Raw genomic sequence first — 13,538 nt, forward strand, 5'->3', positions numbered from 1 at the left:
CCATAGACTGGTGACACAGTAAGGAAACAAATGTGTCATTTTGGAATTTGGGTGAACTATCCCTTTAACCAAATCCCAAGCTCTTAAATCCGTGTGAGGGGAGTGCACTTCTCCCTATTCCAAAGCTTCTAAATCCAGCCAGGGGAGTGAGCAAGGGCACAATTGTAGAGAATTGGGACACAGTGCCCTCATCTGTCCCTCGTCCCCCAGTCCCACCCACACCGTCCCCTCACGTCCCCCAGTCCCACCCACACCGTCCCCTCGCGTCCCCCAGTCCCACCCACACCATCCCCTCACGCGCCCCTGTGACCCTCAACCTCTGACCTTCATTGTCCATGTTGGAGGTGACGAGGCCCATCAGCCACTGGCTCCAGTCGCGGTCCTCCAAGCCGTAGTCGTACATGTCGGCCGTAATGTCCGGGGCGCAGAGCTCCGCCTCCAGCTGGCCCAGGGGCACGTCTCGGAGGGTCCGTTTGGAGCGGGTGCGGCACGACACCAGGCCGGCTCCCGACGATGACGACGCCCCACTCAAAGGCTGTGGAAATAAATGGAGAAATGCAACAAGGACGAATAGATTGAGACACTAGTTGCTTTCAGTTGCTTTCAATTGTGGAGCTTTTCTCTCTCCTTTATATAAAATCTACAACTCAATGTCATTGTTTTTCTTCCATGAAAATATCGTTAATTTGGGCTACATTTGACCAAACAGAAATTGTGATTAATTTGTGACTGATCACAGCAAACCATGCAATTAACATGTTCAATCATTTGACAGCCCTACTAAGAACCTGGTATGGTCCTACTCCTAGTCTTAGTACCTGGTAGGGCTCAGTACAGACGGAGCTGAGGGCCAGCTCCTCCTCCACGGCGTGCAGCTTCTCCAGGAAGGTGCAGTCAGGGGCCCTGAGGGGCCGCAGGGGGCCGCTGGTGGACGGGGGCGCTGGGGGCCCCATGGGAACAGCCTCCACCCTCAGGTGTCTGGACTGCCTTGGCTTCTGAACACAAAAGCAGGGGATGATATCATGTTTAACCCTTAATCATCCCTCACATTGTTGTTTAAAACGTTGCCGTTCTCAAGTGTAGAAGGCACAAAATGTAAAAAAAGAAAAAGAAAAAAAAAAAGAAAGAAAAAAGAAGTGCAAGTCTTTGTGCCTTGAAGTTTGATATTGTTTAAACATGTTTGACAACCTGCAATGAACATGTTTCCCATCTTGTGTGTGTGTGTGGGAAAGGTAGATTGCAGTGTGTTACCTGTCTGGGACTGTAGATCCTGTCCTCTTCAGATTCTGAATATGCCATAGGGGTCCTGGGCCGAGACCCTCGGGCACATCGTGGCGATGAAGCTGTGCTGTCAACGTCACTCTCCAAAAACGACTACGGGGAAAACGTCACAGAAAGACATGCCAACTCAGGTATTAAGCCAACTATCTTCCCCATAATGCTGAGTGACTGCAAACGAGGAGCAAAAACGTAAAACTTCGTATACCCAATTTATAAACCAGAGTTGGGTATGAGCTTTGAGTGCATCACATGCTTTGTGAGAATGACACTAAACGATACCACAATACATCACATTTAATTGTGCTAAATACAAATAAATTGACTGATGGAGCAGAGCATTGTACTTCCTCACCTCCTCTGCTGTCTCGTCCTCCTCGTCCTCGTCGGGGCAGTACTCTTCATCTGAGGAGTCCTCTTCCTCCTCCAGAGGGATGTCAACAAACTGAGGTGGCTGGGGATAGAGGGATAAGACAACAGGGAGAGACAACATTGACAACAAAGACAGGCGATATGTTAGAGATGGATAGAGTTGTAAATGGGTTTAATCTATGATCTGAGACCAACGTTACCCAAACTACCCTCTCCGAGGCAACTTAAAGAATGCAGAGATGTTTCGAAGAAAAAGGTACCAACTTTATTCAAAGCATGTAACTTGACACCAGGAATCTTAAGAGTCAAGGACACACCTTTACTTCCTTGGCCCTTTTGATTGGCGACATGTTCCACGTGGGGATGACCTGCAAGGGGAGAATAACATGTAATAAATTACATTTTGCAGATGCTTTTATCCAAAGTGACTTACAGTACAGTGAGTGCATACAGTTTTCAGTATATATGGTCACAGCAGGAATCAAACCTCTCAACCTCAGCGCCATGCTCTACCAACTGAGCCACAGAGGAGCACTGACTCCACTTTAGTCAACTGAGATGTACCCAGGAAAACAATCTTTCTTTTCTGCCTATCACACGAGAGGGACACTCACCACCCCTTTCTCTACCACCTCCTTCAGTCTGGACCGTGTCATCTTGGGCTCCTGAGAGAGAAAAAGGAGCGAAGGACAGTGAAAGTAAATCACAGTGAATTCAAATACAGAAGCAAGAAATCTACAGTCATGAGAAAAAGTTAGGACACCCCCCAAAATATTAAGTTATTCTCTTAAAAATATGGACATATCAATATGTTATCTTCTTTCTAACAATGTCTATAGATAAAGGGGATGTAATTGAACAAAAAACTATGAAAATGTAACTTTGTAATCATTTATTTAACGAAAAATTAACAATAATGCCAATTCCTACTGAGGAAAAAGTTAGGACACCCTATGCCCTAATAGCTAGTATTGCCCCCCTTGGCTGAAATAACCTCAATTAGACGTTTCTTATAACTGTCTACAGGTCTCTGACATCAATTGGGAGAAGGTTTTTCCCACTCCTCCTTGCAGAATTCTTTCAGCTGTGTGATGTTCGAGGGGTGTCTTGCATGCACAGCCAGTTTCAAATCAATCCACAGCATCTCAATAAGATTAAGATCCGGGCTTTGACTTGACCATTCCAGAACTCTCAATTTATTTTTCTTGAGCCATTCCTTGGTAGATTTACTGAAATGTTTTGGGTCATTGTCATGTTGCATGGTCCACATCTGCTTCAGCTTCAACTTTCGAACAGATGGTCTCACATTTTCCTCAAGCACCCTCTGATACAATACAAAATTCATAGTGGATTCTATGATGGTGAGCTGACCAGGCCCTGCTGCAGAAAAGCAGCCCCAAACCATGACATTTCCACCCCCATGCTTCACAGTTGGTATGAGGTTCTTGTTCTCAAATGCTGTCTTGGTTTTGCGCCAAACATGTCTACTCTTACTGTGCCCAAATAGTTCAACTTTGGATTCATCTGTCCAAAGCACATTGTTCCAGAAGTTCTGGTCTTTCTCTAGGTGTTCTCTGGCAAACTTTAGTCTTGCCCTGATGTTCTTTTTTGACAGCAGGGGTTTCCTCCTTGCACACCTCCCATGTAATGCAAACTTGTTCAGTCTCTTTCTTATGGTGGATGCATGTACTTTGACATCAATTGTGGCAAGAGATACCTGTAGGTCTCGTGATGACATTCTGGGATTGTTGGAGACTTCTTTAAGCATCTTTCGGTCAGCTCTTAGGCTGAACTTGCTTGGGCGGCCTGACCTGGCCATGTTGGTGGTGGTTTTAAATGTTCTCCACTTGTAAATTATTTTCCGGACAGTGGAATGGCCAATTTCGAATAGTTTGGAGATCTTTTTATATCCCTTCCCAGACTCATATGCATCTACAATTTTTCTTCTGAAGGCCTCAGAGAGCTCTTTTGATCTCGCCATGGTGATGCAACTCACTTCAACAATCAAGAGCAAACCAAACTAAATATCTGAGGTTTAAATAGGACAGGCTCCTCCAAAATCCTCTGTAACGATGTTCTAATCATTTGCACCTGATGTGGTGCTCTTTATTATAATTTTAGGCATTTTAAGTGGAACTAAATGTAGGGGTGTCCTAACTTTTTCCTCACAAGAAGATTGCATTTCTATTAATTACATTTTACCAATAATTTTTTAAATAATTTGTTTCAGTTGTATTTGTTTAGTTATATTACCTCAATTTTTCAATATTGTTCAAATGAATATCAAATGTCCATATGTTTGAATATGTTGAAGAAGACAAAGGTTTTCATAGGGTGTCCTAATTTTTTCTCATGACTGTATATAACCCGCAAGTTAATTTCTGTGACGGTAGCAAACGTTTTCTACAGCAAGTTTGAGTAGTAATACATGATGTGCATGGTGACTTGCAGGAAGTGGACACTCACAAACATAGGCAGATCCTGTGTGTCCTGGATGGCTGCTTTCATCATGGCCACCACATGTTCGTTTGTGATCACCTCCTGAGAACAAAGATTTAGACAAAAATTGGCTTTACTGGTTTGTTTATGGGAGGTCTCAGAAAACTAACGCACATAGCAGTAAAAGACCATTAAATGACTGGAAATGTCAATGTTTTGAAGTTTGCTGGGAAACTCAGTTGTTTTTTAAAGTTTCTTAGGATACTCACGTGGAGGATGGTGCGAACGTTGACGGAGGTCAGGTTGAGTTGCTGTGACTTCCTTTCCAGTTCGATGTCCAGCTGCCCCAACTCACTGTCCTCCTCCTCACTCTCAGTCTCCGAAGTATCGGATGACTTTCCTGCCCCGGTGTGCCCCTCTCCTTGTCCACTGACTGAAACTCTCCTTGCCTTTGCACAATTCTTCCTATTCATCACCCTCTGGCCCCCACAACTCTCTCCATCTAGTTTTCAAATCAGAAAAACAAATTTACTTCAAAACTAACATAACTACTAAATCCTGCTTCATCATTCAAGACCACAAAATCAGATTGTTTCGGCCAGACCTAGCTAGCTACTTCTTTCATTTGGTCCGGTACGGTGAATGTAAGGGAACATTCACTGTAGTAGTCACTTAAAAATGTGACCATCATTGGGTAGCTCACCTAAAGTGATGACCAGGCCCAGTTCTGTGTCCTCTTCAGCCTCTGATTCGCTCTGTGAGGGACTCGGAGATCGTTGACCGTCCTCCCCATTCCTAACTTGGCCTGCGGACACAACACAATGAGAGAATAGACAATGAGAATTTCATTTTCCTCCTCCAACAAATTAATTCTACCTTTGGATGTATAATTGGGCTGGTTTATCACTGGATGTCGAGGCCAGTTTGTAAATACAAATGAGTATAAAATTAGTATGAAACTCAATATATACACTCACTGAACACTTTATTAGGAACATAATACTAATATTGCTAATAATTGCTCTCAAAACAGCCTCAATTCTTCGTGGCATGGATTCCACAAGATGTTGGAAACATTCCTTTGAGATTCTGGTCCATGATGACATCACGCAATTCCTGCAGATTTTTCAGGTGCACTTTCAAGCTGTGAATCTCCCGTTCTACCACATCCCAAAAGTGTTCTATTAGATTCAGATCTAGAGACTGGGAAGCCCAGTGAAGAACACTGAACTCATTATCATGTTCATGCAACCAGTTTGAGACGACTTTTGCTTTGTGGCATGGTGCATTATCATGCTGGAAGTAGCCATTAGAAGATGGGTAAATTGTGGCCATGAAGCACATGGTCAGCAACAATACTCAAATAGGCTATGGCATTCAAGCGATGATTGATTGGTATTAACGGGCCCAAAGTGTGCCAAGAAAACATTTCCCACACCATGACACCACCTCCACCATGAGACGGTGTACAGGTGTTCCTAATAAAGTGTTAAGTGAGTGTATATCATATACACTCCAGTGTACAGTCATATCTTTACTAGATAATTCCCACACTGCCTTGTTAAACACAGACACTATACTTAGGGGTACGCCTATCAGATATCATCTCTCGGCTCTCCCAGATGTTAGAATCCCACACTCTGTCAATACATTTTCCCCTCCATCATCTCATCCCTCCATACCTGGCGCAAAAGGCCTCTGCTTGATCCTGGGAGAATGTCTCCTTGGTGACAGCCCATCTGGGACAACCATTCCAGAGCCCTTCCCGTTGGTCTGGGTGAAGATGGGCTTCCTTCTCTTATCTGGGCTGTGCAGACCACCATTGGAAACCTGGGTCTCACAGACAGTTTCATCCCTTTTTAAGTAAGTTTTTGTACACATGGGCCTCTGTTCTGGAGAGCTGGACTTGCGTTTCCGGGCCATGTTCATGCTTGCGGGCCTAAAATGAAGGTATGGAACGTACACAAGTGGTTTGAATCGGAGGATAAAAGGTCCTCTGAGACAATCAAACTAACCGCTATGATTTGATAAATAAGACACATACATTTTTACTAGAAGTAGCAAGCTAGTAGCACCATAAGTGGTTGGTTTTCAAGATCGGTCTTAATGTTGACAACAAGGTAGCCTAAACACATTATGGTTAGGAAAGTGACCTTCTTTGCTATCCTTATGCTACACTCTGAACACCTAGTCCAACACTCTCCCACACTTGCCTAGCGACCCCAATAACTTGATTGAGGCTATGCCAACACATGATAACGATGTCCAAATGTATCCTAATCGCCTAAAATATGCTCTAATTGGTTTGAAATCGAACCTAAAACACTGCGATATAGGCTACAGTTGCAATACACAGACAATATTTGTCTTCATACTAAATAAGGGTCTACCGGATAAATGGGGCCACTTTTATGCCTACTCTGTTAGCTACAATCAATGCACAACTGAATCGTTTTGTAAACAACGTTGATGCGATATCCAGAGATCTTGATTAAACTGCTTATGAAACAACTCAACCCATTAGCTAGCTAACGTTAGCTATTGTTGTTTTTAGCTTGCTAGCTAGCACTGTCCGGCTAGCATACCATAAACTCAAAAGGTCATCCGTTTTAGTGCCCGTGTCCTTGTAATTAAAGAACCTTATTTCTTTAACTATACACCGCTGTCAAAAATACATTTAATAAACAGCGACAACGTTTGTATGTCTTACCCGCAAACGGGCATTTGTAGCCATGAGAAGCAAAGAAAAATCTAAAAAAATTACGGCGCCCTTTCCCGTGTGTCACACACAAACTCGTCCTACACTCCTTGCTACATTTTGCCATTATGGATCCTACCCTATTGAAGCCATAAATGTATGGCGTTGATTCAGTGTGCTAAATTCTTTACCAGCCTATACTAGTACAGTATCCTACAAAGTTGTTGAAGGGCATCATTTATAAATTAACTTAGGCAACGTTTTTCGTGGTGCCCTCTTTAAATAGTTTATAGCCCAATTAACCTTATGAAATAATGCCTATTGCCTACTATCTATAACCTACTGTTAGCCTGATATTGATATATCTATATATATTGACCAATATCACTCTGACTCTCAACACAGGGCCCCCTCCAGGGCTGTGTGTTCAGTCCCCTGCTGTACTCCCCATTCACCCACAACTATGTGGCCACACACAGCTCCAACTCCAGTTTGCTGATGACACCACTGTGGCTGGCCTGATCACTAACAATGACAAGACAGCCTACAGGGAAGAGGTAAGAGTCCTGGCAGACTGGTGCCAGTAAAATAACCGTTGCAGTGGAGAGTCAACAGCTTCAACTTCTTAGGTCTCTACACCACTGAGGACTTAGCATGGTCACACCACACCCATACAGCGTCAGCACCTGTTTTCCCCCAGATCCTCACAAACTTCTACAGGTGCACCATAGAGAGTATCCTGTCTGGTTGTACAACCACCTGGTATGGCAGCTGCACCGCCCTCGAACCATAAGTCTCTGTAGAGGGTAGTGAAAATGGCCCAGGTGCAAAAGGAAGGCCAGGAAGATCATCAGGGACTGCAGCCACCCCAGCCACGCCCTGTTCTCTTGGTCACCATCTGGCAAACGGTACCGGAGTATCCAGACCCGGACCAAAAGGTTCCAGGACAGCGTCTACCCACAGGCCATAAAACTGCTCATCTGACACCACCTCATGCCCCCCCTAATACTATTTCAGGTAATTAGGATATAAGAACATTTACAAATCCTTCTGGGGCAATACTATACAAAATATTATATGGTGATGATGATATATATTTGTTAAGATAATTAGCATATTGTTTGTGGTACATTGATCCCTATTTACCATGTTTAAATGCTAAATAAAGTTCTCTTATTTTGAAGAAATCCTCATTTACATTTAAATTAATTCATAGGCAAGACTAAACATTCATCATCATTTGTTAATAAGGGTTAAAACTTTGTGATCATATTTTTAGCACTTCCGAAATAGGTAGGCTATAAAAACAATTACACACGGCCACAAAGGTAGATCTACACTAGCACATGAGAGCATGTGGTAAAAAAACACACAAAAAACGGAATAAGGCACCATAACCCATTGACGTCATTAACTGGGTAATATTGCCTGGCCACTGATGCATGTGACACATTTGCATCTTAAACATCTCTGCTGTGTGTGTCACGTCAGAAGCGCATGTCCGGACAAACACTATATTTCTTCCTCATTCATGTTCTGTCTCCCCTACAGTCGAACATGGTCCGCGAGTCTAAAGAATATCACCAGGAAAAGATGAGAAAGTGCACAGAAGTCAAAATCAGCAGAGCAACAAGCAGGTATATTCGCTAGATTAACGCCGATTGGTGTGCTAAAAACATCAATCTCTTTCATCCATTGCGCGCGCACCAATATGTCGACGAACCCAAAACTCCAAGGGCTCCAGAGAGCTGCCAAGACTAAAAAGGTGTCTTTACGGGACATGGCAATGACACCTGACCGCGTCCCAAATTTTACAATTCCGTCCCTGGGGCCGCGCAAAACAAGGCACCTGCAAACTCCGAGTGACCGCGAAGGATGCGCAGGCTACTCACGTCGGTATACGATGCCATTGTTGCCGCGGTCCACATGTTTCTTCTGTGGAAACCTCAACCACAACGGTCACGTCGCGGAGGACCAGTTAATGTCAGGAGAAGATTTATTGGATCCAACGACGCGGGCGGCAATGTCTCTCCCCCATCTACCCAAAATCACAACGCCATATGGCTTTCTCACTCTGGGCGAAAGCCCCTGCGTTCACAGAAGGGAATCGTTATTTTTCGAGGATTATTTGCCACGGTCATGCATTAACGGGACACATTTGGCTGCAGTAGGCGTCCCCCCGTACATTGTAGGCCTATCCAATATCCAATACCCACTTTCAGATTTCGGAAACATTCCAGGCGCCACGAGGAGATTAGCGCGCTCCTTTTCCTGTGATGCGACGACAACTAATCGGTGCGCATTTCGTCAATCGGAGAACTATCCCTCGCATCGCGGTGTTGACTCTCACCATACCACACCATTGCCAACAGGTCCCCCGGGGAGTGGACGATTAAAGCGGCTGCTGAAGAAGCGCCTGACCAATAAGGTCTCCGACACCCGGCCTCCTGTCGACGAGATTGGCTTCATTTTTACGCACATTGGTGGTGACAGGGACATAGGTTCTTTATGACATTTTACACTGAATGTATCGAACATATGAATTATGAAGCGAGGCAAATTATAGTAATCCGCAGCTTTCTCTTTATTATCCTGTGGTAAAATGTATGCCTGCATTGTAGAGGCCTAACAATACATTGTTCATAATAACATAATCTAGGTTAGAATATGTGGCCTTCTGTGCAAACTAATTCATGTATGCCCTAGTTTTATTTCCTTAGAAATTCTGGCATTAAACAATTAAAAACTGCCTCTGTGTTGAGTTTCTTATATTTTCAAATGTTCCCACCTGGTCTTTGATCTGGGTCAAGGGTTACAGCTGATCCTCTGGAAAAGAGATGATTGACTGAAAACATCGTCATTGTGTGAGAAGAGGAGAGGCTGCCACGGATTAGAGGAAGTTTTAAGAGTGCGAGAATGAGGATATGGATAGAGTTTAAATGAGACAGGGCCTGGGTGAAATTAAAAGGGTGTTAAGGGTAAAGCATATCCTTGGACCCACTGTGATTGTGAAGTTTTCAGTCAAGGTAGCTCCTCTCATCTAATCTTTCTCAGTGCCTGTATCATTGACTTATAGGCATGTACACACACATGCACACACTAGCTTGTTTCACTTGTTCCTTGTTACTTTCATTAAATAACTTTTGTGAGATCCACCCCTCATTCAATACTGAAGACAATTCCTGAAGAAACTTTGAGGGCTTGCAAAGTGTTATTTTTTTATTAGTTGATAAAGTTAAAAGGTGGTTTGGACTATAGATTAATATATATAGTGTAAATTGGTGATTCCATAAATAAGGGGGCTAAAGTGTGACATTGGGGTCAAAGTGGTTCAAAACAGATAATACACAGATAATTTAGTATGTAGCTTAGATGTATAGTTTCATACAGTTCATTATATGCAGAATTGGACTTCAAGTTGTCGTAAGTGTGACAATATACACATTAACATTCAGATTAAACAGGTGACTGTGCAACAATTGATACTGCAATGATAACAAATTAATGAATAAATAAATTATCTAATTCACATTTCAATGTAAAGTTATAATCTAACAAGAAAATAGAAATGTATGTGTGTGCACATGTGGCTCTCTCTTACACACACACACACACACACACACACACACACACACACACACACACACACACACACACACACACACACACACACACACACACACACTGCAGGAAGTAGTACACAAGCAGAACACAGAAGAAGGCAATGAATTCAGGTTTCTGTATTTTGCGCAAGATACTTGAGAACAATGTCATCAAAAACTGACCCAATGTAAATTTCATATTATGGACTCGAGATCCAATCGTGTGTGTGTGTGTGTGTGTATGTGTGTGTGTGTGTGTGTGTGTGTGTGTGCGTGTGTGTGCGCAGTAGCGGACTGGCCATCTGGAGCACCAGGAATTGTGTGCCGGTCGATCTGTGGGCTGCGGGGCCGGTGGTAAAGAAAGATATAGCCAGAAAAAAATGAAATAAAAGAGTAAATGAGCGATGCAGCCTATTGCTACATCTCCCCCGGCGGGTCCATTCCTCCTTTTGCGCAGCCCTGACCGGGTCAGTTGAAAGTCAGAGTCATACTTCCCCAACACTGTTGAGTTGATGTTAATGATTGGATTAACTAACTAACCTATATTTGAAAGTAGGTTATTGATCTGAGAAGAAATTCTCCTCTACACTACAGACACAATCTGGCTATCCATTCTCTTTGATATTTAATCCGTGTATTAATTCTCAGGTCCAACATTTCACCACTAGAGGGTAATGTTTTACCTTACATAAAATGTATAACGGCGCAAAGTGTTGACGCTTGTATGTGTGGTTGTAAATGTACACCATTAGTTCCCAAACTATTACTAATGTATAGATACTGTATGATGTCTTAATATGAAGGCCGTCGTAATACGAAGCCTACATTTTCAATAAGACCTAAAAGCATTTCTCAAATAAATCCAATATTTTTTAGCATCCTTTTTGTGGGCTCCCTTTTCAAGAGGTGTACAGTTGTGAACTGAATATATATTGCTAGACCAGACAGTTCTTATTTCGGCACACGATGCAGGCTTGAGCAGCTCTACTTGTAGCCCCAGAACCACAGGGAGGTAGAAAAATGAAATGAGGGATTTTACAACCCAAGATGCCTCCTGCCCTCTGAGATCACACAGGTGGATAAAAGTCAAATACACTGTGTTAAAGTGTGTTGGTCATTAAGGGTGGAACGCTATTGGTACACCTTAGCTTCATTTCTGGGTGGAAAGGTGTGTGAATACTCTTCTTTATCAACTGCCACTCCAGTGGCTATAGTTACGCTGGTATGAATATACGTGCATGTGTGTCTACTTTGTTGTAACCTTTTAGGATTTATTAACAGGGAATAGATATTCTTAGTTTAGAATGATTTTGAAACCATTTGACATTTGACAAAAAAAAACATTCCTCACAATCTGACCCAAGACACGAGTCATTATCTTTGGAGTTTTGATGCAAACCAATTTTGCTGACAGTACAGTATGTCCATTTTCAATGATATCACACCCGACTTATATGAGTTAATTATAGCAGTTCTGTAGATATATCAGAGTTCTGTACTGCATTAAACAGCTGTCCTGAAATGGAGAGGTAACACCATAAAAGTGACCATAAAAGGTGACTTTCCTGCCTTGTTTATAACTAGATGTTGTAGTTTTAATTTCTAAACAGAAAGCGGTTGGTTAGGCCATGGTTAAGGTAGCTGAGAGTCTGGTTATGCTGAAGCGCATGACCAACACTCTGGACAACACATAATGAGCTGGGTGCCAGTTCGGTCTGCATCGCAAATCTTATTTTTACTTTCTTTGTTGAATTCAGAAAACCAAGACTTGAGATGAAGAAAACATGTTAATAATGGATTTGAAAAAATATGATTATTTAAAAAGTACAACTATATAAATATGGTGATATTTCTGTTTACTTTAGAAGTTACAACACACGGTATGCTGTGATTCTAAACTGGGGGACATTATCAGATTATTTTCCATAGAAATAGAACAAGGTGATTAATGAAATCTGGATTCATATTTATAGACACAGACATGTAAACAGAATGAGCAGTTATCAAAGGAACATTAAACTCAAGAATCAAAGTTTGTCATATGCTTTCAGACGTTACATCTAATGTCAATATGACTTCTTTCCCATGCCATTACTTGTGTAGATCCAGCTACATGCCTCAACCCCAAATGAATGGAAAATATGGGGTGATGTACAGATGTATAGTTGTTTACTTACGACAAATGTACTTACTGTCGCTCTGGACAAGAGTGTCTGCTAAATTACTAAAATGTACAGTTCAGTTCACATTTTTCTCATTCTTTTGGAGTTGAGATATATAGCTTGACATACACAACATATGGTGTGGACTTGATATTCGACTACCTTTGAATTCTGAAAGCACCTGAAACTGAGTTGAGTGTAACAGAAGGAAAAAAACGGAGTATATTTGAGAAAGGAAAGGCATTAATATCGAGGTCTCGGAAAGTTAGCAATGGATTTTCAAGAACATTGCAGTGCATTTGAGAACATTGCAATTGCCAGGCATGGTTTTAAACTCTTTCTTGTATCACATAAGAGTCAGCAATGATAACGATGATCGCCTTTATCCCAAGTTATAACAAAATGAAAGAAACCCCATTCACCACATAAGAACCAAAACATTGAATGAATAGCACATAAAAAACTAAGCATGGGGAAAAAAAGATAAGCAGTCAATGCCAATAGTGATACACTCACCGAACACTTTATTAGGAACACTATACTAATATTGGGTAAGGCCTCCCTTTGCTCTCAAAACAGCCTAAATTCTTCGTGGCATTGATTCCACAAGATGTTGCAAACATTCCTTTGAGATTCTAATAAGTTCTTGTTTTCCATTTTGGCTGCTGTCTCTCATGTTCTTGCTGACACGTCAGCTACATTCTGATGCACAAACTGACACTTGGGGTTTCTCCCAACCTCTTTCATCCTGAGGAAGGCGTGGACCACAATCTGCAGGATGTCCTTCATCTCAGTTGAGTTCTTCGTGGCAATGTTGATTATTGTGACATCACTTAACCTCACAAGTTTAGCTAGTTTGTTGTCATGCTCATAACTATCCTCCAGTTGTGCAAGCTCAGGTGACTTCAGTCCCTCTGTGTCAATGATCATTGTACAAAGTCACAGTTCAGCTGTTTTTTAATGTCTTCTTTGACTTTGATTAGCAGC

The 13,538-nt window shown here is 42.3% G+C and overlaps 1 protein-coding gene across 3 annotated transcripts in view; it reads right to left on the bottom strand.

The window, feature by feature from the left end:
* gon4lb (gon-4 like b) overlaps positions 1-6,861 on the bottom strand; it is a 29,951-nt gene extending 23,090 nt beyond the window's left edge. For all 3 annotated transcript variants that reach the window (XM_083678287.1, XM_083678286.1, XM_083678285.1), the window contains exons 1-11: positions 6,800-6,861; positions 5,772-6,028; positions 4,793-4,894; positions 4,359-4,591; positions 4,117-4,191; positions 2,265-2,315; positions 1,968-2,018; positions 1,634-1,732; positions 1,252-1,374; positions 819-995; positions 325-535 (exon numbers count right to left, since the gene is read on the bottom strand). In XM_083678287.1, the coding sequence (XP_083534413.1) occupies positions 325-535; positions 819-995; positions 1,252-1,374; positions 1,634-1,732; positions 1,968-2,018; positions 2,265-2,315; positions 4,117-4,191; positions 4,359-4,591; positions 4,793-4,894; positions 5,772-6,028; positions 6,800-6,813 (1,393 nt within the window). In that variant the 5' untranslated portion in view covers positions 6,814-6,861. The remainder of the gene's footprint in view (positions 1-324; positions 536-818; positions 996-1,251; positions 1,375-1,633; positions 1,733-1,967; positions 2,019-2,264; positions 2,316-4,116; positions 4,192-4,358; positions 4,592-4,792; positions 4,895-5,771; positions 6,029-6,799) is intronic.
* Between the last annotated feature and the right edge of the window lie 6,677 nt (positions 6,862-13,538).

Source organism: Argentina silus (assembly GCF_951799395.1).
Source record: "Argentina silus genome assembly, chromosome: 10".
NCBI lineage: Eukaryota > Metazoa > Chordata > Actinopteri > Argentiniformes > Argentinidae > Argentina > Argentina silus.